Source organism: Homarus americanus, unplaced genomic scaffold (genome assembly GCF_018991925.1).
Source record: "Homarus americanus isolate GMGI-L3 unplaced genomic scaffold, GMGI_Hamer_2.0 scaffold17213, whole genome shotgun sequence".
NCBI classification, from domain to species: domain Eukaryota; kingdom Metazoa; phylum Arthropoda; class Malacostraca; order Decapoda; family Nephropidae; genus Homarus; species Homarus americanus.
In genome coordinates, this window is record NW_024727384.1 from 19,993 (window position 1) to 45,408 (window position 25,416).

The 25,416-nt window shown below is 45.2% G+C and overlaps 1 protein-coding gene across 1 annotated transcript in view; it reads left to right on the top strand.

Annotated features, from left to right (window-relative positions):
• Positions 1 to 22,020, top strand: part of LOC121865830 (irregular chiasm C-roughest protein-like) — a gene marked incomplete at its 5' end in the record, with an annotated part of 36,786 nt that extends 14,766 nt beyond the window's left edge. Inside the window, 5 exons of the mRNA XM_042365383.1 lie at positions 703 to 831; positions 8,673 to 8,772; positions 17,221 to 17,400; positions 17,648 to 17,761; positions 21,774 to 22,020. Coding sequence (XP_042221317.1) covers positions 703 to 831; positions 8,673 to 8,772; positions 17,221 to 17,400; positions 17,648 to 17,761; positions 21,774 to 21,965 — 715 coding nt within the window. The remainder of the gene's footprint in view (positions 1 to 702; positions 832 to 8,672; positions 8,773 to 17,220; positions 17,401 to 17,647; positions 17,762 to 21,773) is intronic.
• Between the last annotated feature and the right edge of the window lie 3,396 nt (positions 22,021 to 25,416).

Consider the following 25,416-nt stretch of genomic DNA (forward strand, 5'->3'; position numbering starts at 1 on the left):
GTTACTGCTTTGTTCTCCACCCTCCTTTATCTCATTACTTCCAATTCTCTCGCCCCCTCGCTCTTCATTTTCCTCATTTCCTATTCATCTACTCTTATTTTTTTGTCATTCCTTATTCACTTCTTCCATTCAATATATTCAAATTTTACTCCGAAATTCTTCTTGTTATTCATTATCCTTCTCCGTGTCTATTCTTCTCATCGTTATTATGTCATTGTTTTTTTCCACCAATTATCACCGTGTGTCCCATATTCACGTCGACCATTCTTCGGCACAGCATTCCTTATTTATTTATTTATTTTTCCCTTTCAGTTCTCTCTCTTCTTTCTATCTCCTTCCTCCTTGACTCACCCTTCTCATTAATTCTCCTTTCGCTTTGATATTTATTCACATTCATCAATTCTCCTTAGTTGTTGGTCTTCTTCTTCTCGTCTTTCTTAGTACTCTTCCTCAAGCACCTCTCACTTTTCTTTTCTCTCTCCATTCACCTCTCACCTTCGTCCTTCATGTCACCCTTTCGTCCCTCTCCACTTGTCTTCTTCCTCTTCTTCTTTCCCTTTTACCAGCCCTCTCACCCACTTCTCAAAATCGCCTTTTCTCTTATCCACATCTTTACTCTCTCTCTCACCTTCATCCCGCTCATCTCCTTCCTCTCCTTAACTAACACTTCTTAACCCTCTCCTCTCACCCCTCTCCCCGCAGTTCGATCCAGCTGAGTGTTCTCTTCCCGCCGGAGGTCTGTCTACACGTCCGCCCCCAGCAGTTGGTCGAAGGTGACGACGCCAACTTCGTCTGTAGCGCCCAGGCCAACCCCAGCGTCATAACCTACAGGTGAGTCCTCGTCTACAGGTGCAATTATCACCAACAGGTAAGTCATCTACTACAAGTAAAAACCAGAGTCATCACCCACAGGTAGGGTCAGAGGTCGAGTCATCATCCACAGGTAAGGTCAGAGGTCAAGTCATCACACACAGGTAAGGTCAGAGGTCAAGTCATCATCCACAGGTAAGGTCAGAGGTCAAGTCATCATCCACAGGTAAGGTCAAGGCAAGTCATCATCCACAGGTAGTCAACCAGGACAGAGGTCAAGTCATCACACACAGGTAAGGTCAGAGGTCAAGTCATCACACAGGGACAGAGGTCAAGTCATCACTCAGGTAAGGAGAGAGGTCGTCATCACCCACAGGTAAGGTCAAAGGTCAAGTCATCACCAAGTTAGGACAGAGGTCAAGTCATCACTCAGGTAAGGAGAGAGGTCAAGTCATCACCCACAGGTAAGGTCAAAGGTCAAGTCATCACCCACAGGCACAGGTAGTTAACGCTCACTGAGGTATGATTTGATTTCGTGTTCAATCTTGTTTTATAACTGATAACTCACACAGGTTAGGCTTCACTGTGTGTGTGTGTGTGTGTGTGTGTGTGTGTGTGTGTGTGTGTGTGTGTGTGTGTGTGTGTGTGTTTATTGTACCTGTGTATTTGTCAGTGCATGAGTGAGTGTATATGTATTTGTGTAAGAGTTTATTTGTGTTACGGGTGTATTTGTGTACGAGTGTACAGTATATATAACAAACAGTATTTTGGAACAGTTGGTGAAGCGGAATATTCAATGTTGAATGGGTTTTTTATCGTGTGTGTGTGTGTGTGTGTGTGTGTGTGTGTGTGTGTGTGTGTGTGTGTGTGTGTGTAAAAGATTAGATACACAAAGGCAGTAGAGAGATCACACAGTTACAGTGAGATGAAATTTAAAAAGAGAATCTCCTACGAAGTGGAAACCTTTGATAGATTCTCATAGAAGTATATATTTTTTTTTTTTTTTACGGGGATTAGCCCACCAGGCACAGGTCGAACGACCCACAACGGGGCCTGGGCAAAAAAAATAAGAACAAAGAAATTAAAATAGGAAGAAAAAGGTTATATATGTACTGTGTTAATCTACACCACGAAGATGCCGGCAAACCAGCTTTATAAAGTCATCAGATTGTATAGGTATGGAGACACAGAAGGCAGAGCATTCCACAGTTTGGCTGTGTGAGGAAAGAAGGAGGTACTATAACGGGTTATTCTAGTGTGACCGACACAGGATGCCAAATCCACCGAACATTGCCCGTTAAAGTACCTGAAAAGAGAGAGAAGCAACATTGCGGCGAAGAGAAAGGGAAGAAAGATTGTCAACTAAAGGAGGAGTTAATAAGACGAAATGCCTTTGATTCCACCCTATCTAACAGTTGACAGAAGAAGAAGAGCCACCCCAGATATGAGAGCAGTACTCCAAGTTAGGACGAATGAATCCCTTATATACTTGAAGCAACTGCTCAGGAGTGAAGTAACTACGGCATCTGTATAGCATTCCCAGCTTTCGGGAGGCAGCTTTAACTCTTTTAAGGATGTGTGATTTCCATGACATATTGGAGGAAATGGTGAGGCCTAGCATATCTATTTTAGAATTTGGCAGAATGATAGCGTCCTGAAATGAACACAAGAAGAACTGTCAAATACCATCTTTTTTATTTGGCAATTATCTTCTACCCCACTGCCCACACCCTCAAACTACCCCCCCCCCAACACTCCAAACCTTCAAATTCTCCCACTGTTCCTCTCATTCTCACTCTCCCTCCCACACTCTCCACAACCCCTCCACACACTCCACCACCCCTCCCCACACCTCCACCACCCTCCCCACACTCCACCACCCCTCCCCACACCTCCACCACCCCTCCCACACTCCACCACCCCTCCCACCTCTCCACCACCCCTCCCACTTCCACCACCCTCCCACACACTCCACCACCCCCTCCCCACACACTCCACCACCCCTCCCACACACTCCACCACCCCACACACTCCACCACCCCTCCCACACACTTCACCACCCCTCCCACACATCAGTCTCCTTCACTGGTTGCTTTCCCTCACTCATCCCCATTTCTAATTTCCCAGACCCACGTGTCACTTCCCAGACCCACGTGTCACTTTCCAAACCCACGTGTCACTTCCCAGACTTCTCTCTCTCATTCAATACTTAACCTCCATTTTAAGGTGAATGATGTCCTATGGGCACTGTATAATGTTGTCTCCAGCGGTGAGCAGCTGCCTTCACATGGTGTGTATTCATCTGCCTGACATCCGTGGTGGCGGTGAAGAGGTTCCATAACTTGGCCGCCCTGACGGTGAAGGTCCTGGTGCTGGCTGGTACGTGACCCAGGTACCGTCCTCGTGTTCCGCTGTATAGGATTGAGATGTAGTCGAGGAGTGGGACGACTACTCCGCAGATAAACACTGTTTAATTTAACTGCCGTAGCAGCAGGGGAGCAAGATATTACCATCACCCGCTGCTCTGTCTACAGCAACCACGAGGGTATCTAATCCGTCGTCCAAGACTTATTACCATTCCTTTGAGAGGGGGAGGAGGTCATCAGTGGATCGTGATGGGCGGAAACCAAACTGTTTGTTGGACAGTAGAGAGTACCTGTCAAGGTGGCCACAAATTTCATCAGGAATCACTCTTTCAAGTAGTTTGCTTACTGTAGAAAGCAAGAAAATGGGGTGGTAGTTTTAGGAACCCGACCTTGACTTCCTTTTGTAGACCGGAACTACCCTCGTCTGCCTCCAGACGGTGGGCCGGGTGTTCTCTTGTATACAGTCAGTGAAGACGTGTGTTAGTTCGGCGACACACTTGTGTAGAACATGAGGACTCGCCTCGTCAGGACCAACTGCCTTTCTAACATTGATGTGTTGTAACAGATTCTTTATTTTCTCTTGGCTGATTTGTACTCGTATGTGATTTAGTTGACTTTCACACAGAGGCAGCTGAGGTGGGGTTCTGTCAGGACGGGGAAGTCACTGAACATTCTCCCTAAAAGTTCTGCCTTTTGGGGGTTACTAGAGGCAACTGTTCCATCTAGTTTATAATGAGATGGAACTCTTATCTTGCTTCATAATTCCATGTTTATCTTTCACCAAGTTTTGCTCCCTACTCCAGGGTGTTGCGAGTGTCTGTTTCATGGCCCATTTGGTGGTAGTCGCCATCTGTTTGTATGTTCTCCGTTAGAGGCTCTTGTTGTACCGAGTGGGGTTACGTTTGCACCTTTTCCACGATCTGTATTTCTCGTCACCTACCGGAACCAACGCTGGTGTCCGGGTCTAATCTGATATTCTCGCTTAGGAACATAAACGATCTTGGCAATTAAGGCTACAGTTGTTGTTTTTTTTGAGGCATTACCGAGAAGAATGTTGTCCCAATCCGTGGAGATTAGGTCCCTGCTCATCAATGTCCAATGTGCTCACTCACAGCCCTGTTCTCTCTATTAAATACATGACAGGAATATAGCAGGTGACTCTCTCGCAGAAGAACGAGTATAAAGCAGTAGGTGATCGCTCCGGTGCAGATCAAGCGGGCTTCAGCTCCCTTTAGCCTCCTGTTGCTAAATTGACTGGGGCTGTGAGGTGCTCTGGCAGGATTTACAAATATTCCAGATTATGTTACACGTCTCTACTCTTCATCTCAATATATCACAACCTATCTTTCTACTCCAATAATAGTCTTTACTGCTGAATGGTCCAAATATAAAGGAGGAAAGGGAAGGGTATTGGTTTAGTATCCAGACGCGAGAGTTAGTGTGTTGGATGTGTTATTTATTTACACGTGAGAATAGAGAAGTGTTCCTGGTTCTATTTTAACATAGGGAGTGAGGGGGTTGAGATTGGTCGTCTACACTGATTGATGATGTTAGGAAAAACGGAGACCAAGCTTATTATTTTATTATTATTTTTATATACATTGTGTTTAGTCAGGTTTTTTTTTTATATTTTTTATATGTAAATTTTTTGTGTTTAATAATTTGTTTACCTTTTTTACTTTTTTATAATGAAAAGGTAAATATATAAATAGTTTTATGATAATTTTACAGCTCCCATCATGCATATCACACTGGGACTAGAATATGGTTTAAAAATATATTTAGCTTCATAAATCGGACAAGCAAGTAAAGAAAAACAAATAAACAACTGATGACCATTGAGTATCTTTCCTTTCACACACACACTGTAGGAGGCAGCTGGAGGCACGGAAAGTTGGAGAGGTGTGTGTGTGTGTGTGTGTGATGAGTTGTTACAAATGTGAAAGAAATAATGAGCTGTGGCAGAATCATAGTGGAAGGCTGTTTACCTGGGAGACACCTGGTGATGATACAAGGATGAAGTCACACTAGCCCTAAGACCTGTAGCCTGGAGACATTGCTGACGGCGAGATACCAAACTCACCCGTCTGTGGAAGTTATTCTACGAGCTGTCCAACAACCTTAAGACTTCTTGGTATTTATGAAGATCCTGAGGAAAAAAGCCCATTGCTCAGGTCTTTCGTGTTATAAGTCTAATTTCACACAGATCAGGGAAATTTTGTGAGAATGGGCCAAGAGGCTTCCCGCCAAAACACTAGAATTCCTCGGACAAGACTAACTTTAGCTTTAAGAAAGGCTGTGGTAACTTAAAAACCATTGTTGCCCTGAGAGTACTGTGTGGGAAAAATTTAGAACATAACCAAGAACCAAATGTGTCTTTTGTGGACTTTGAGAGAGCATCTTACTATAGACGCATTGCAGGTGGAAGCTGTCTTAAGTACTGAGACGTTAGTGGTGTGGGCTAGAGAATAGCTTTTGATCAAGTCCTTATTTTAGGGAGAAGATGTTGTTGTTGTTGTTAAGGGTGAAGGAGTTGTAGCAGAACTTGGGGTAATTTGGAGTAGTGGATAATACAGGTGTTGTTTGTCACCTGTACTGTTGTCTGTTTACGTGTAGAGGCGATAGTGGTGGAGCTGCAACAGGACGTGGAGGGAGGAGGAGCCAAGGTTAAGTTACTTTTGTGAAGGTTATAAAGTGTCTGGCCGAGAAGTTGCTGTTGTGAGTGAGAATACTGTGCTGTTGGAACAATGATAACAGCAGCTGATCAGTGTGCCATGATTATCACTATGAAGGATAAATAACAGAACAGGTACACCAAGTAACTCAGGTACTTATGAAAATCTTGGCACAACACGAGTGCTGTAGTAAAAAACAAGTTCGAGCAAAGATTAGTCTGGCTAACCCGCTTTTACACCACGGATATTGTTTAGAGGAAAGATCTTATGTAAAGGTGGAGGCTGGTGTAGTGGGGGGGTCTATGGGAGTGACTACGGCTGGATCTTGAGGCAGGAGGTAAAATTGCTCGATACTTTTGACGGGTGAGTATGGAGGAAGATGAGGATGAGGAAGATAGTGTTATGGACAGAGGAAGACCAGTGAGGGAGATAGTGTTATGGACAGAGGAAGACCAGTGAGGAAGATAGTGTTATGGACGGAGAGGAAGACCAATGAGGAAGATAGTGTTATGGACGGTGAGGAAGATCTACAGTCAGATGGATGGCAGATGAAGCTGACTGAGACTATCAGAAGTGGGCGGAAAATTTACTCTGACATGTTGTAGACTGACCAAACTTGTTGATGTTCACAGCCAAAAATAATTATGGACAATTCAAGAGGAAGACGGGAGGTGAGGGGTACCACCGGACCCAACAATAACATCTACACCCTTCATCAACTACTGTAGCTATACGGACCATCTTCAGTAAAGGCCACACACACACATCAGGACGAGAGTAATTAATATGCCTCATAGTAAACAGCTCGTTAACAACAGCCATAACAAAACTATGGCAAGTGGAGAAATAATGATAATTATTGTTAAAATTACTGAAGAAAATGTTAACCAATCTTAGCATCAGATCCTGTGGTTAATGATATAATATATATATATATATATATATATATATATATATATATATATATATATATATATATATATATATATATATATATATATATATATATATATATATATATATATATATAGTTAGATAGTTTAGTGAGATGGGGTAATGCAGCTTCTGGCCAGTAAAATATATAGCGTAGGGTTACCAGCAGTAAATCTATATGGACGCTAATCTTGAATGCAAATACGATACACAGAGAAAGCTTTATGTGCCAGCAGTATTTACTCGACAACTCTGCCATATTTCTGCCCCGGTTTATATATTCAAACCCCGAGATTAATAAATATCTCTTTGTGTGCCAGTAGATATAATATAATTTTCCCCGCCTAACAAAATCCTTCGAATGTTCTCATAAATTTCTAGTCCGGCATTCAGCACTCCGGGATATACCGTATAGGTACCAGAAAGGCATAAATTCGTCGAAAACAAGTGAGCATCGCCGCAGCTCATCCTGGATTCAATTCTTGTTTCACCGATGCATCACAATCCTATCCATGATATGGACTTAGGGAGACATGGAATCCTTGTTTACTTATTGAGCGAGCGCCACCAGCGACCCTGGCGGGGTAACAGCGAACTCTCGCGATTCTGACTGATGGCGACCGAATATTTATAGCCTCTGAGTTTGCCAGAGTTTGCTGAAGGGAGAATAAAAGTCACATTTTAACTAAAGGTAACTATGTAAGGCCTGAAATACGGTCTTAGGGCTCCCAACTTTAGACTGTGATAACTCGTGTAAACTGTGAGGAAGTGATGGCCGGGATATACAGTGATAAACTCCTCACAGGATAACGTAGGAACTCGTGGGTTGCAAAGTACTTCTCTGTCCAGCGTTCGTACGGGAGAGAGAGAGAGAGAGAGAGAGAGAGCTACTAAACAACAATATTGATTTTTGTGAGAGGGGCAAAACACAGTATATACCTGGAACTGAACCTCAATACATATTAAAAAAAACACTAGTTAGGATTGGTTAAAATAGGTCATGTTTGGGTTGTGTTGGGTTAGATTTGGTAAGAGTTAACATAGATTAAGTTTGGTTAGGAGTGAAGAAGGTTAAATTAGTTTGGGATTAAGACTGAAGGAAGTTATGTTTCGATTAAAGTAAGGTAAGTTGGGTTAGATTAAGTTAAGGTAGATTATGTTCGGGTTGCAGTCAAGTTAAGTTAGGTTAAGGTTAATGTTGAGGGTTAGTTAGGAATTATTAGAAAGAGATTAGGTAAATATTGGTGTGTAAGGAAAAGTGGCAGTTTAAATTTGTCTTTGGTTAGGTTAGGTTTGTGTGTTACATGTATAATGTTCGTATATTTGCTAAAAGTTGTTTGTGTTTGCAGGGGCTATATTAATGTATATTTGTTTGTCTTTCAGGTTTACTTGTGTGTTTGTGTGTGCTTGCATGGGTGTACACGTGAACTTTTGCTTGTTTGTTACAGGTTTGTTTGGTGTTTATCTTCAGTGTTTGTGTGTCTTTGTGCTTGTAAAGGTGAAATAGTGAACTTGTTTGTGTGTGCTTGCAGGGGTGTACACGTGTTTTGCTTGTTTGTTACAGGTTTGTTTGGTGTTTTTCTTCAGTGTTTGTGTGTCTTTGTGCTTGTAAGGTGAAATAGTGAACTTGTGTTTGTGTGTGCTTGCAGGGGTGTACTAGTGAACTTTTGCTTGTTTGTTACAGGTTTGTTTGTGTGTTTTCTTCAGTGTTTGTGTGTCTTTGTGCTTGTAAAGGTGAAATAGTGAACTTGTGTTTGTGTGTGCTTGCAGGGGTGTACTAGTGAACTTTTGCTTGTTTGTTTCAGGTTTGTTTGTGTGTTTATCTTCAGTGTTTGTTTATCTTCAGTGTTTGTAAAGGTGAAATAGTGAACTTGTGTTTGTGTTCCAGATGGTATCACAACAGTCAGGAGCTTCAGAACGAGACATCGAGGACAATGAAACTGCACAAGATCTCTAGAAACCTTCACCAAGATGCTATCTCCTGTGAGGTGAGTCCTGGTGTGGTGGTGATGTGTGGTGGTGAAGGGTTACTGTGGTGGTGATGGTGGTGAAGGGTTACTGTGGTGGTGGTGGTGGTGAAGGGTTAATGTGGTGGTGGTGGTGGTGAAGGGTTACTGTGGTGGTGGTAGTGAAGGGTTACTGTGGTGGTGAGTTGTGAGTGGTGAAGGGTTACTGGGTGGTGATGAAGAGGAGAGAGGGAGAAGGTTGAGGGATATGGAAGAGGCATAGGGAGAGTGAAGGAGGAAGAGGAGGAGAGAGGAATAAATTAAGAAAAATGGCGGAGGTAGAAGGGAGAGAGAGGAAGGAATTGGAGGAAGAGGATGAGAGAGGGAGGAAGAGAATGGGAGAAAAAGAGGCAGAATAGAAACGGGCGGAGGAAGGAAATGTAAATTGAAGAGGAGGAGGAAGGAAGGACGGACGAAGGGAGTGGGTAGAGATGAAGAAGAGGAGAGAGGGAAACATGAGTCGTGTGTGTGTGTGTGTATGTGTGTGTGTGTGTGTGTGTAAACGACTAGTCCATCACATTGTCTGGTCCTGTTATTATGCTGGTCACACAAGTGGCTCTCGTGACAGAACAAGTAGTCATAGGTGTTGTTGCTATAAACTGTCTGGTCAATGTGTATCTTTCACTTCCTCTAGGTCAAAGATTATAATTATCACTAGTAGGTTATCTAAGGTCACAGGCCCAGTCTTTTGGTAACCTCACTACTAAACATACAAAGGCTTATGGCTGGTTAGTATTTACAGAACACTTTTAGTCTTTGAGTATACATTCGTTTTCTTTCAGGTCGTCACTCGTTTGGTATATACCCACAGTACAGTTTGTGTTGTGGTGACCAGATGTTGAGCTTTTGCAAGTTTAACATAATTACTTCATGTTATTTAGATATTATACATACATAACCTGATCTACCTGTGTTTGATAATATAGAACAATAGGTTACTCGTACATCACATTTAATACCTAGATGACACTGTAGTTATGCGTGTTACCAGTTCAGTGTGTTAATGTTTGTGTATAACTTGTGGCTGTATGATGAATAACAAGTTGTACATCTTTCCAAAAGTGATTATTATTTAGTTTCGTCAAAGTAGATTATATTCACCTTGAGAACATCTCCGACACTATAACGTCACGCTGGGTAGACGGTGTAGGTGGTTTAGTTAGAGTGAGTGGTGTGAGGTGGGGTCATTACTCGTCAGGGGTTTAACATCATAAAGTGGAGATATTCTTTCATGCCATCACCTGAAGATTAGACACCATACCTTATATTGTGAGACGATTAAACACCCTAACGTTAACCTAACCTAACCTAACCTAATCTAACCTAACCTAACCTAACCTACAGTAATCTAACCTAACCTAACCCTGTCATGTTAATTTGAACATGATATACTTGACTGTTTAGTTGTGCGAGTCAGGTGGAGAGAGAGAGAGAGAGAGAGAGAAATAAACGCGAGAAAGGAAGAGGAAATTAGGGAAGGAGCGGAGTAGAGAGAGAAAGGAGAGGAGAAAAGTGGAGATAATGAAGGAAGAGAGAGAGAGGGAAAGGAATGGAAGGAAGGCGTGAGAGGGAGAGGACTGGAGGCAGGTTTCCGGTAGCTGTCACCAACTTGCCGGGGGAACCGCTCCAAACTCCTGCTGAAGTGCCTCTCCCTGTCCCTCACTCTCCCTCTCCCTTCTCCACTCTCATCCCCCTCTTTCCTCTCCTCCTCCTCTCATGTCTCATTCCCTTCTCACCCCTCCCCTCTCTTACCAAGTCCTTCCTCCCTTCCTTCCTCTCACTCCCACCTTCCTTCCCATCCTTTCTTTCCCTCTCCCTCTCACCAATCCTTCCCCTCTCACCACTCATTCTTCCCTCCCCCTCATCCCTCCACACCTCTCACCCCTCCCCACCTCTCACCCCTCGCCCCCCACACCCCTCACACCCCTCTCCCTCCCCCCCACCCCTCACCCCTCCCCCTCTCACCCCTCACCTCTCCCCCCACCTCACCCCCTCGCCCCTCCCCACCTCTCACCCTCACCCTCCCACCCCTCCACCTCCACCCCTCCCCGCCCCTCACCCCTCCACCTCTCCCCTCCTCTGCCCCCCTCACACCCCTCCCACCTCTCCACCCCTCCCCACCTCTCCACCCCTCTCCCCTCCCCACCCCTCCCCCTCCCACCCCTCCCACCCTCCCCCCTCCCCACACCTCTCCACCCCTCCCTCGCCCCTCCCACCCCTCCCCCTCTCACCCCTCCCCACCTCTCACCCCTGCCCCTACACCCCTCCCCCCTCCCCCCTCCCCCACCCCTCCCACCCCTCCCCCCTCTCATCCCTCCCACCCCTAACACCCCTCCCCACCCCTCACCTCCCCACCCTCACCCCTCCCACCCCCCTCACCCCCCCCCTCACCTCTCCCCTCACCCCCCCTCACCAGTTATCATGACCTCCATACTGCGTCCCTGATGGAAGTACTATTTTTAATATCTCTTGTGTCATTATTGCCCAACTCTTCACTCTCCTCACACAGCTGTTTTATCACACAGCTGTTTTACTCTCCTCACACAGCTGTTTACTCTCCTCACACAGCTGTTTTACTCTCCTCACACAGCTGTTTTACTCTCCTCACACAGCTGTTTTACTCTCCTCACACAGCTGTTTTACTCTCCTCACACAGCTGTTTTACTCTCCTCACGCAGCTGTTTTACTCTCCTCACACAGCTGTTTTACTCTCCTCACACAGCTGTTTTACTCTCCTCACACAGCTGATTTACTCTCCTCACACAGCTGTTTTACTCTCCTCACACAGCTGTTTTACTCTCCTCACGCAGCTGTTTTACTCTCCTCACACAGCTGTTTTACTCTCCTCACACAGCTGTTTTTACTCTCCCCACGCAGCTGTTTTACTCTCCCTCACGCAGCTGTTTTACTCTCCTCACACAGTTGTTTTTACTCTCACACCTCAGCCTCAACACTCTAGCTGCCATACAGGTGTACAAACCTCACCTCTGTCTCTCATAAAGTCGTAGGTCCTCAGTTCCCCCTGCCCCAGTAATTCTAGCAATTCCCCACCAGTACCAATTTCCAGTACCCCCAGTACCTCCAGTGCCCCTCCCCCCAGTCCCCCTCCTCCAGTGCCCCCCAGTACCCACCTCAGTAATTCATTGCCCCCAGTACCCCCATTGCCCACCCAGTACCCCCAGTGCCCCTCCCCTGTGCCCCCAGTACCCCCTTCAGCAATTCTGATGTTCCCCCCCCTCCCCAGTGCCCCCAGTACCCCTAGTGGCCCCCAGTGCCCCCTTTCTGCACACAAGTGTATAGTCCCTTGACGAGTTATTAATGCTCAGGTAACTCTGAATATATTTTCCTTCCTCTCGTAAAACTGAAGAAACTCTGAGCCTTAGGCCTCACAACCTGTGTGTGTGTGTGTGTGTGTGTGTGTGTGTGTGTGTGTGTGTCAGCCAGCCAGCCAGCCAGCCACCCTCAGAATTATGCTGAAAATTGGGTTCGATGACGTCTCTTTGTTACAGGTAGACCAACTAGCCAGATATCAAGGGTATCGTCAGTGGATGTCAATTTAACGACCACACTGAATGGTAGAAATGACATCATCAAAATGGCCTCCATGCTAACCCTCTAAGATTCACCGAGTCTTTGGTTGGCGACCATTTGCGTCATTGAGTTAGTGTGACTGTCAGTATATGTGTTTTGAGGGCCGAGGATTAAGAATATGACAATAAAAGGGTAATCTGGACGTGTATTAATCACAAAAAGCTACAAATAAAGTCAATTGCTCATTCGGATCACACATATACATCGGTATACAGATCAATGTGGAGCTTTACATACAAATTCAGTCATTTCTTATATTCCCAGTCGCCGTTTATAGAATGTCAAATACTTTTTGGTACAATCAGACCAAGTATTAATGACCAAGTCACGTTGTAATAGTCATTATTTCTAGTATCTAAACTCCCAGTTCGTGTGATATCAATAATTTCCAGCTGGATTACAGCACCCCACAGCATCACACTCGCATGCTGGGATACATATCTGTTGAAATTTGAAACATTTACAGGAGGGCAGATTTTCCATCTCAGTTTTCGCTTTCCGGAATAAGTCGAGCCTTGTGTTGTTAAAGCCAGACCTGCAGTCAGGAGGAGAGTAAATATGGCAGACGAACTCATTCACATCCTCCAGCGAGTTAACACGCCCAACACCCTTCATGAGGTGAGGATGTTCACGGAATACCCTCCAACAAGTCATTGCCAAACCCAGCGAAGGAAGATGTTGTATCTGATCCATTCAGCGCATGGAACCCAACAAGTTATCCTTTACAGTGTTTGACAACTTCTTAACTACCTCATGCACTGGATAGCTACACCGATCCTGGACAGTTCCACTGATCATCCACACATTAGCCTCTCGAAAGAAGTGGAGAAGGAGGAGGAAGACGTCTGTATTTCTGCACATTACCAATATGAACAGATATCCTGACCTTGTAGCCTCGAGTCCATGGAGAATGATGAGGGCATCCGCTTATTTATATGTCATTGGTAATTGTCGTGTCATTTCTACGAACTTTATGGAATCCGGTGGTGTGCCCAGCAGCATGGGAAAAGATTCACTGAAGCCTCTGAGCGTGTAGCTTGGTGTCAGTTTCTTGCCTTTAGATGCTGTATACATAATATCCTGTGCAATACTGTGCATCCTTCTTTCCACGTCGTTATTGATAATTTTGTTGTTCACTCTTAGTCTCTAGTACCGCATCTCCTCCAAACAGAATGCTAAGAAACAGATGGATGCTGTCTGAGATCATTACTACTACATGATCATTATCCACCCCTTTCCAACCTGCATAATGCCCCTGTGTATCTCACAAGTCTGCACGTAGCTGCAAAGCTGTATGTACAATCTCACGCGGAGATGAAGTTATTGAAGTTGATTTTGCTGGTCCCTCATCTGATGTGACAGCAAGAATCAGAATCTTCTGGAGCAACCATATCCAGTGTGTGTGTGTGTGTGTGTGTGTGTGTGTGTGTGTGTGTGTGTGTGTGTGTGTGTGTGTGTGTGTGTGTGACAGCTATATTCTTCCTGTCACGTGGATACAATAGTAGAAAGTTAAGAGGTCGGACAGTACAGCACTTAGGGCGGATGATGCTCTTCACATCTTGGTAGAAGCTTTGTCTTCTGGACAAATACTTCGGTCAAATCGCTTCTCCACTTGTTGTTAGGCACATTCTTTGATTCTGGTTCTAAACGAGGGACTTATCATACACATGTCCGTGTGACAGTCCTTGAACTATATCAGCTCACAACTTATCCAAGTGAATGTCGCCAGTTGCATTTGCATAGTTACATCATAAGCCGCCTGATCCAAAACTTTTTACGACATGTTGAATGTTGACACATTTCTCATAGTCTTTTCTGTCGGGGTTCTGGCAGAACATGCAAAGTTCCCAGTTCATGACTGACAGGCCAGAGGACCTCGATTCCTTACGTGATGATTGGATTTTCTCGGCAGCTGAACCTCTGGCTTGTGGATTTTTCACTTTATATCTGACTCAATCGTTCAAGCCTGGTTTCTGTGGTGAAGGAGCCATAACAGGATTTGTATCAGGCAACTGTACGTTCAGACCAGTCATCATCAGTCACTCCCGCTAGTCTCTGCAATAAGCCTGGTGACTCAGTGTCTGTCAGCACTGTACATTGTTCTACTACTTGTCGAATTCGTTGCTTTCCTGCTCTGTACCGTTCCTCAATGCAGTTTCTCCTCAACGGGACTTCTCACAAAACAAGCATACATTTTCTGAAGGACTAGACATCTTCCATTTATGTCTCAATACAGCCACAGGTTCCTGTTTCACTTTTCTTCCACCTGTAAGGATGTAATGAATGAACACAAGACATATGACTGAACATAACACATGTGGCACAATAGACAATATCATACTTTAGATTGAGCACAAATATAAATTGCAATTGGCAAATCGTCATTTCTGAAGTTCTGATGGATACCGATATATGCTGAGCGATACCACGATATTTCCACATATGATTTACAGAATAACACCAGATATGTCATTATTATTACACCAAAAACACCGGCCGCTATTTTGTTTTGTCATTTTGAACATAAATATGGTAACAGACAAACGGACATCCACCCAGGTGGCGTTGCCCTATATGTGTGGAATATGTCTAGCTAGTTTGTTTACTTGTAACAGAGAGAGATGCCGTCTAATGGAACGCTAGCCCGTGTTGGCTTGCTGACTATCAGGTGTCACTGATAAGAATAGGAGGTAGTACTGCTTACACCGTCCTGGCCATGTGGGGAGGGTGGTGTGACGTACTTACTCCCGTGATTTGCCTACAGTGGCATTTCTTGTGTTCTATATTTTACAGATGACACCAACATTAAAACACAGAAACTTAGGTTAAAACAACACTGTATACACTCTGACGTCCTCTTCTGTTATGACCATTGAAACTGTACTTTATTATTTTTATGTAAGCATCTCTCAATAAATTTGGCTTTGTCTTCCAAAATTGACATTCGTGTTATTGTGTTGTGTTGTGTAACCGAGCAGTGAAGCATGTTTGTGTTTTAGTGAAAAGGACTCTTGCTTTATTTACCATGTGGGATACTGTGTGAAGATACTACACCCCGAAGTGGTTTACCCACCTCTTCATCACATCGTTTTTAACGTGAAGTGACACGAGCGTCAGGCAGTGAACCGCCACCCACACGCTGCAGCCCGTAAAGGTGCTCAAGAAAGATGAGAGAGTATTAGACAACAGATAATAACACTTCCCCGTAAACAGCATCAGTCTGCTCCCTCAAGCAGACTGAGAGGTGCAGAAAATAGTAGACTTGGTGACAAGAAGTACAGTACAGTATCTGCCCTGAACGGGATATTCTGTTAATCCTCGGTGCTCTTGTCATCTTATATACTACTCGTAACCGTAAAATTTCCAGGCCCTCCAGACTGTTCTTATGTACTACACACTCTGGTACTCTGGCCATATAGAAAGGACTTACTGTACTTCAACTCAACCTTGGGGTCTAGTGTCATTCATCACAGACAGGGTGAGATACTCTTACCTTCACCACCTTGTTATTATAAGGAAGTTTGTGAAATTATTTTTACGACGTCGGTGTGAAACTTGTAACACAAACTAGTGCTGTCTCGCATCAGTAAAGGTATCACTCAAGAATTGTCCTGAGGCCGACGAGATGTTCCTGTTCTGGCGATATATGAGAGGCCATGACGACGACAAAGATCCAGGTCGAACTAGAGCAGGGGTCACCAGACTACGGCCCGCGACGTCAGTTCATCAGGCCCGCCATGGTAGCTCCGCCTACGCTCTGACGTTACCATGGATTCCATGGCTTTCGTTCTGGCTTGCAAGTATTGAACAGAATGATTATGCGGCCCGCGCTCATCATTCTTTCAGTTATCCGGCCCACTGTGAAAAAAGTTTGGTGACCCCTGAACTAGATGTATCCATCCCACAAAAGGTGTTGGTTTGTGAAAGATGTCTGAGGATTTACCCGGGAGGGAAGGTGCTGGGAGACTGGTGAAGGTGACTGTCCGGCGACTCGCTGCTTTACCAAACCTTTCAAAGCTTAAGATAGCTGTAAGAATTATTCTTATACCCGAGAAGGGAGAAAGGGGGGTGGGGGGGGGGGGCTGGGACGATTTGCCGAGGGCCCCCGCCCACAGGGGAGCCCCCAGTTTGTGATGTAAGTTTCTTGTAATATTTCAAAACATTCATTGGTGCTTATATTTATTTATGCTTTTTAGTTTGAATAAACAGCTGTCATATACAGTACTGAGTGAAGATCAAGGGTGATACACGCACGTGATATCAGTGTTCACCAGTTAGGTAATTGATTTTCTTTATATAAAATATTTATGATGAAAGTCCTGAAATTCCAAATTTAATTCATATTCAATATCCATGAGGATCATTTAGTGCATTCCTTCGGTGATTAATATGGACGATAAAAGTGATTAAATGATAGACACTGTAATAGCAATTGATTTTCTGATGACACTATTAATATTAATAGTGTGTTATGAACATCATTATTTGAAAGTAGGAAACCTAATATAAAATTTCTGGAGTATCGATATAATAAGTAATATACAGGACCATGACAAAGAGGGTAGATTGCTTTGAGGGCCCATTGGAGGCCCACCCCTGGCCACTACTAGGCTCTGGGGGTATTGCGGAGGTGTACAACGAAATGTACACATAACACAAGCTTAAGAATTTATCCCTGTATCACACAGCCTCACCTACAGCTGTCCAACACGGTAACCACTTGTCCAAACACCTAACACGTGTAAGAGTTTCTTCCCTTCTCCAGTTATCAAGTAGAGTCGACACGTGTCCAAGATTTTAACAGGTGTAAAAATTCCCTTCCCCCCTTCTCTACGGCAGGTGTCGAATAAGGTGGGCACATCCAAGAAGACCCAGAGTGTGCACGTGCAGTATGGCCCCATGTTCCGTTCACTGCCCAGGGACGTAATGGCCGAGACGGGGAAGGAGGTGGCGCTTAAATGTGATGTGGACTCTAACCCGCCAGCCACTATAGTGTGGCACCAGGAGGGATCTGACACGGTACTGTCCTCCTCTCCACTCAGTGTTCTCTAAAACTGTTATGGTCAGGTGTACTTATACTTCTTGGAGATGTAATTGTGATGTTGTTTTTACTACTACTACTACTACTACTACTACTACTACTACTACTACTACTACTACTGCATTATCATTACTACTACCACTACTGTTATTATTAATATTATTATTATTATTATTATTATACAAACCCGATTCTTAGTACATATATAATTTTTAACCTCATCAGGCAGCTCTTATGACAACCTATCCTGAGGGGCCCGATTCACTCACTAACTCCTACACTGAGAGGAAGGACGTCACCCTGGCCAGAGTCCTCACCTCATCAGCCAGAGGAGATAATGTAGGAACCTTTATGAATCCATGGCTGTATCGGGTTCCTTAGTGTTTGTTAGTTAAATACATTCTCTTGTTAAGGAAGAAAATTAAGTGTATAGAATCTTAAAGGAATTCATCTTGATATAGTAGGTTATGGTTGCTACTTATGTGCATTCTCTATTGTGGGTTAATTTCAGTGTAATCAGTTAGACGCGTTATCACCTCCATAGTCACGGGAGAAATTCATGCATTACTGGAGTGACTGACTCGGCCTGCCCACTGAGTACACTTTATTTATAACATACAGAATATATTATCATGGATGTTCTTTTGAACTGTTTAATTAGACATTTTATAGGGGGTAAGACATAAACCTGTAGGACTAATAATAATAATGATAATAATATTAGTGATGATAATGATAATAATACCAACAACTACTACTAATGATAATAAACTTAATAAGGAAGTTATTTATAAACATATCCCTAGTTAAGTGATCCAAGGTACTGAGGGTAACCTGCTAACCACTGCACCACCGCCCATCACTACATATACTCACCAGAATATTGGATTAAGGGGTTGAATTATCTTATCATCTCACTATGTCTTCCTCTCAGTGTTTATGATCAAAGTTAAATTGGGTAATTGTTGAAACACACTAAATATACAGTGGGTGGTGGTGGTAGTGTTTCAGTGTGAGAGAGTGTGTGTGTGTGTGTGTGTGTGTGTGTGTGTGTGTGTGTGTGTGTGTAATAATAATAATAATAATAATTAACGGTTTATTGAAAGAGCTTGGCAGCCAGAAGGCTGAAAATATACAGTTACATATTTGGGGAATGGGTTACGAATTACAAATAATATACAAGTAACATAAGTGACTAAATAAGACATATAATAACTAGATGGGGAAAGTTCAAACTACAGTTCATTTCAACATAGTGACAGTGCAAGGAGTAGTGTTTACTGGGAGAATACATGATGTGTGTGTGTGTGTGTGTGTGTGTGTGTGTGTGTGTGTGTGTGTGTGTGTGTGTGTGTGTGTGTGTGTGTGTGTGTGTGTGTGTGTGTGTGAAAATAGAGCATGAAACACAAAAATTTGCAGATCATCACAAGATGCGCGAATTTTTCAATTCCATTAAAACATTTTATGGGCCAATCACTTGTGGCGCAGCCCCCCTCCGCTCATCCGACGCCAATTCCCTAATTAAAGACTATGAAGGCCTCCTTCAGCGCTGGAAAGAGCACTACCATTCACTGCTCAACCGAAACACCGATGTGGATGTCCTGATTACCCAGCATCCAGAGATGACCCACCTCAGCTATCCCCCATCCCTGGATGAGGTAGCTATTGCCATCAAACATATGAAAAATAACAAAGCCCCAGGGTCTGATGGAATCCCAGCCGAGGTGTATAAAGCAGGAGGACCTCTGCTTACCAGCCGTCTCCACTCTCTCTCCTGGAGAATATATGGGAAAAGGAGGAAATCCTCCAAGCTCTTAAAGACGCTTCCATCGTCAATATTTATAAGGACAAGGGAGACCGGTCAGACTGTGGCAACTACCGCGGGATCTCGCTGCTGTACATAGTTGGCAAGATTATCGCCCGAGTCCTCCAAAACAGACTTCTTCTTGAGGTGAAAAACTTCCTCCGAGAATCTCAATGTGGTTTTAAACCATCACGTGGCACCACTGACATGATCTTTGCTGCCTGCCAGATACAGGAAAAGTGCAGAGAACATTGTCGTGATCTGTACATGGCTTTCATTGATCTAACCAAGGCCTTCGACTCGGTCAACAGGGAAGCCCTCTGGTGGACCCTCAGCGGTTTTGGCTGCCCACCAAAATTCATCGCCATTGTGAGGCAGCTCCACGATGTCATGAACGGCAGTGTCCTGCACAACGGCACCCAGTCTGAGTTCTTCCCCATCCAAACAGGGGTTAAACAAGGGTGTGTACTGGCACCAACACTCTTCTATTTTCTCGGCTGCCTTCCTTACTCGTGCCAGTGCCAATTTAGCCAGCGGGGTGGACATCGAGTACCTGATGAAGGGCTTTTTCAACATAAAACGACTCCAGGCAAGAACAAAGGTGTCGGCAGTTTCCATTACTGAACTTAAGTATGCAGACGACCTCACCCATGTTGCTCACACTGAACACGACCTACAGGAGATCCTGAACACCTCCGCAGATGCATATGCATACTTCGACCTTGAGGTGAATGTATAAAAGACTCAGATTTTCTTCCAGCCTGCCCCTGGTTCACATACACCTCCACCATCCATCCAGCTTAACAGTACTACCCTCTAATGTTACCCACTTTTGGTATCTCTGCTCCCACCTGTTCACCGCCACAGACATTGATGAAGAGATTCAGCATCGGATCAGATGTGCATCTCAAGCCTTTGGCAGACACCGTACCCGTGTCTTTAGCTGTAGGGAGCTGAAATTATCCATAAAGTTACACGTATATCTAGCAGTGGTCCTCCCCACCCTGCTATATGGCAGCGAGACATGGATCATAAACAGGAGGCACCTCAAGGCACTTGAAAATTTTCACCAACGTAGTCTACGTTCCATCCACCGAGTTCCCTGGGAAGACAAGAGATGAAAATAAATGCCAGTATTCTTGCTGACACCAACTGTAAAAGCATCGAGGCGACCATTATCCATGAACAACTACGCTGGACTGGCCATGTTATCTGCATGGACAACAGTAGATTGCCAAAGCAGCTACTTTATAGTCACCTAACGAATAGTAAACATAATGCTGGCGGGCAACTGAAAAGGTATAAGGATAGTCTTAAGACAAACCTGAAAAGGTGCCAAAAGGGCCCCTTCACCTGGGATATGATCACTCCACACCGTAATGCTTGGAGAAGTCCACACGAGAAGCTGTCAATACTTTCGAGTTAGCCCGACTGCATAACGAGGCAGACAAGCGCCAACGCCGGAAGGACGCTGTCGCCGCCCCTCCCGCTGTAGATGTAGCCCCCCACATGTGCAACATCCGTGAACGACCTTGCCGGTCGCGTATCGGCCTCTTGAGTCACCTCAAGCCTCACCAGTGAAGGTGACATCCCTAATAACTCATATCATTGTATCACAGCTGGATGATCGTCATACTCGATTCCGAGTGACAGCAAAGTAGTAGTAGTAGTGTGTGTGTGTGTGTGTGTGGTGACGCTCTCCCGGTGAAGGTGAGAATGGTGGTAGTGGCGTGTTTTGGTTGTAATGGTGATTGTGGTGTGGTATGGGGTAGTGGTAGTTGTGGTGATGGTTGTGGTAGTTTATATACGCTCTATAATCACTAACCCACACTATAATCACTATTTCACACTATAATCACTAACACACACTGTAATCACTAACCCACGCTATAATCACTAACACACACTATAATCACTAACCCACACTATAATCACTAACACACACTATAATCACTAACACACACTATAATCACTAACCCACACTATAATCACTTAACACACTATAATCACTAACCACACTATAATCACTTAACACACACTATAATCACTAACACACTAATCACTAACACACTATATAATCCTTCAACACATACTAATCACTAACACACACTATAATCACTACACACTATAATCACTAACCCACACTATAATCACTAACCCACTATAATCACTAACCCACACTATAATCACTAACACACACTATAATCACTAACACATAATCTAACACACTATAATCACTAACACACACTATAATCACTAACCCACACTATAATCACTAACCCACACTATAATCACTAACACGCTATAATCACTAACACACACTATAATCACTAACCCACACTATAATCACTAACTCACACTAAAATCACTCCCACACTATAATCAATAACACACACTATAATCATTAACACACACTATAATCACTACCACACTATAATCACTAACCCACACTATAATCACTAACCCACACTATAATCACTAACCCACACTATAATCCCTAACCCACACTATAATCACTAACCCACGCTCATCTCTGCCCCCACACAGATCATCGGCTCAGGTAACGAGTTGGTGGTAAGTGTGAGCCGTCACGGCGGGGGTGTACAAGTGTGTGGCAGCGGTGAGAGGCTTCCCGGAGCTACAGGGCCAGCTCAGGGTCTTGGTGAAGGGGCCCCCGACCATCGTGAGCGCCGGGGAACAACAGGGCCGGATGGGGGACACCGTGACCCTGGAGTGTAGCACTGTTTCTATCCCAAGTCCTATCCGGATCACGGGCGTACAACGGGCGGAGTTGACCTGAGGTGGTATTGTATGTAGTGAGGGGATGGTTGGGTTTTTGATGGTTTAAGTTTCAGGTTTAGTTGTAGGTTTTTTTTTAGTTTTGTATTTTAGAGTTTATTTTAATTTTTTAGGTGGTTTTTTATTTTAATTTTGAGTTTTCTGTTTTATTTTTTAGGTTAAATTTCTGTTGCCGATTTTTTAGGGTTATTTTCAGTGTCATTTAACATTTGTGGTTTATATTGTTTTAGTTTAATTTTTTTTTTTATTTTTAGGTTTATTTTGGTTTAGTGTACGACCTTTCAGTTATATTTCGAATTTTTTGTTTTAATTTTTGGTTTATATTTAGTTTCAGATTGTTTTCCTGTTTTAGTTTTTGTTAGATAAGTTTTAAGTTTTAGTTTCATACACACATGTTACTATATTATACACGTATCATACACACGTTACTATATTATACACGTATCATACACACACGTTACTATATTATACACGTATCATACACACACGTTACTATATTATACACGTATCATACACACATGTTACTATATTATACACGTATCATACACACACGTCACTGTTATTATACCCGGTACACCTGCATCACACCTGTTGCAGGAGACAGGTGAAAAGGTCACCCTGACTCTCTTCAACTTTCCCTGATTAGAAAAAACTGGGGTCAAAACTTATCTCACCTGTCAGAGACTTTCTTCGTCAACAAGTTATCTTCTTCACACACACACACACACACACACACACACACACACACACACACACACACACACACACAAAACTTAAGAAATTTCAAGTTTTTCCCATCTCGACTGTGAGGTTGGCTACTCTGATGGGCCGCTGTTTATAAGTGTTGGTGAGAGCTGGATTGAAATTATTGTGAGATATGACGAGTGAACGGCGGCAGTGATGGTCGGTATTTGGTGATAGTGGTAGTGTGGGGGGGCGTTCACCATTCTTTCCTCTCACTTCCTTCCCCTTTCACCGCCCTCCCCTACCGCCCTCCCTTTCACCGCCCTCCCTTCTAACCCCCCTCTACATCCTTCCTCTCATCCTCCTCTCACCATCCTCCCTCTCACCATCCTCCCCTCTCCTATCTCCCCTCTCACCATCCTCCCCCTCTCCCATCCTCCCCTCTCACCATCACCATCCTCCCTCTCACCTTCCTCCCCTTCTCACCATCCTCCCCTCTCACCGTCCTCCCCTCCCCATCCTCCCCTCTCACCATCCTCCCCTCTCACCATCCTCCCCTCTCCCATCCTCCCCTCTCCCTATCCTCCCCTCACCAACCTCCCCCTCTCCTCCTCTCTCCATCCTCCCCTCTCACCATCCTCCCCTCTCACCATCCTCCCCTTCCCATCCTCCCCCCTCTCCCATCCTCCCCTCTCCCACCATCCCTCCCCTCTCCACCATCCTCCCCTCTCCTATCCTCCCTCTCTCACCAACCTCCCCTCTCATCTCCCCTCTCACCATCCTCCCCTCTCCACCATCCTCCCCCTCTCACCATCCCTCCCCCCCTCTCACCATCCCTCCCCCTCTCACCCTCCCTCCCCTCACCATCCTCCCCCTCTCCACCATCCTCCCCTCTCCCACCATCCTCCCCTCTCACCATCCCTCCCCTCTCCCTCCACCATCCTCCCCTCTCCCCTTCTCCCCTACCCTCTCCCCTCTCTCCCATCCTCCCCTCTCACCATCCCTCCCCTCTCACCATCCTCCCCTCTCCTCCTCCTCCCTTCTCCATCCTCCCCTCTCACCATCCTCCCCTCTCCTCCCCTCTCACCATCCCTCCCCTTCACCATCCTCCCCCTCTCACCATCCTACCCCTCTCACCATCCTCCCCCTTTCACCCATCCTCCCCCCTTTCACCATCCTCCCCCTCCCATACCATCCTCCTCTCACCTTCCCTCCCCTTCTCACCATCCTCCCCTCTCCACCATCCTCCCCCTCTCCTCCTCCCCTCTCACCATCCTCCCCCTCTCCACCATCCTCCCCTTCTTCCCTCCCCCTTTCACCATCTCCCCTCTCACCATCCCACCATCCTCCCCTCTCCTTCCTCCCCTCTCCCCATCCTCCCCTCTCACCATCCTCCCCTCTCCCACCATCCTCCCCTCCCTCACCATCCTCCCCCTCTCACCATCCCCCCCCCTCTCACCATCCTCCCCCCTCCCCCTCACCTCCCTCCCCCTCACCTCCCCCTCTCACCATCCTCCCCTCTCACCATCCTCCCCTCTCACCATCCTCCCCTCTCACCATCCCTCCCCTCTCAACATCCTCCCCTCTCACCATCCTCCCCCTCTCACCCATCCTCCCTTCTCCACCATCATCCCTCTCCACCATCCTCCCCTCTCACCATCCCTCCCCTCCCATCCTCCCCTCTCCTTCCTCCCCTCTCCCATCCTCCCCTCTCACCCATCGTCCCTCTCACCATCCTCCTCTCACCATCCTCCCCCTCTCACCATCCTCCCCCTCACCATCCTCCCCCTCTCACCATCCTCCCCTCTCCTCTCAGTAGCTTGCACTATCTTCAACTTGTGATATATATACAACAGGAGAATATGGCCATTTAATTAGATAAAAATAAGAATTTCGGCCGTTTATGATGGAGACAGCGCCGCTTAGCACGTGAGAACAGGCCCCAGTACAACTGGCCGCCCACCATCCGCCACACCCGCCGCCCAGTCCTGCCACCCATCACCCGTGACTACCACACACTACTTACTGCCTGTACCTAACATCCACCGCCCTTACGCACATGCACTGCCCACCCACCCACCACCCACCCACAAGCTTAGCAACTTGTAGTAAGTGCTGGGACGGAAAGTTTTAAAGGAGGCTAGATAGATTCATGGATGATAGAGTGGTAGTAACTCTCTACAGGAGCTGCCATGCACAGCCAACCGGCTATTGCAGACTCCTTATTTTCTAAAAAAAAAAAAAAACAACCACTCAGCCACACAGCCTACAGCCACCATAGCCGCCCACCCCCACCATAGCCGCCCACCCAGCCACAGCCGCCCACCCGCCTCCCGCTACTACACCCCACCCATCCGCGGGTATGAGATTACATTTGTATTGGTGTAATGACGCTAATGTTATTTGGATGGAGATAGGGTGAAGCAGTGTCTGGTGTCCTGCACCTTGAGAGAGAGAGACAGACAGACAGGCAGAGAGTATAGATAGACAGAAGAGAGAGAGAGAGCATCTCGTTAATGTGGACTTTCAAGTAGGAAGTCTATAAGTCCCCTAGACTAACTGATGCTAAGTAATGGTAATATATTGTGTGTGTGGTGATGGTAGTGGTGCGTGTGTGTATTGGTAGTGCTGGTGTGAAGAGAGAGAGAAGAGAGAAGCCTGGACCGGATCACTTATTAATGTTAATCAAATTCCTTTTAAAGTCTTT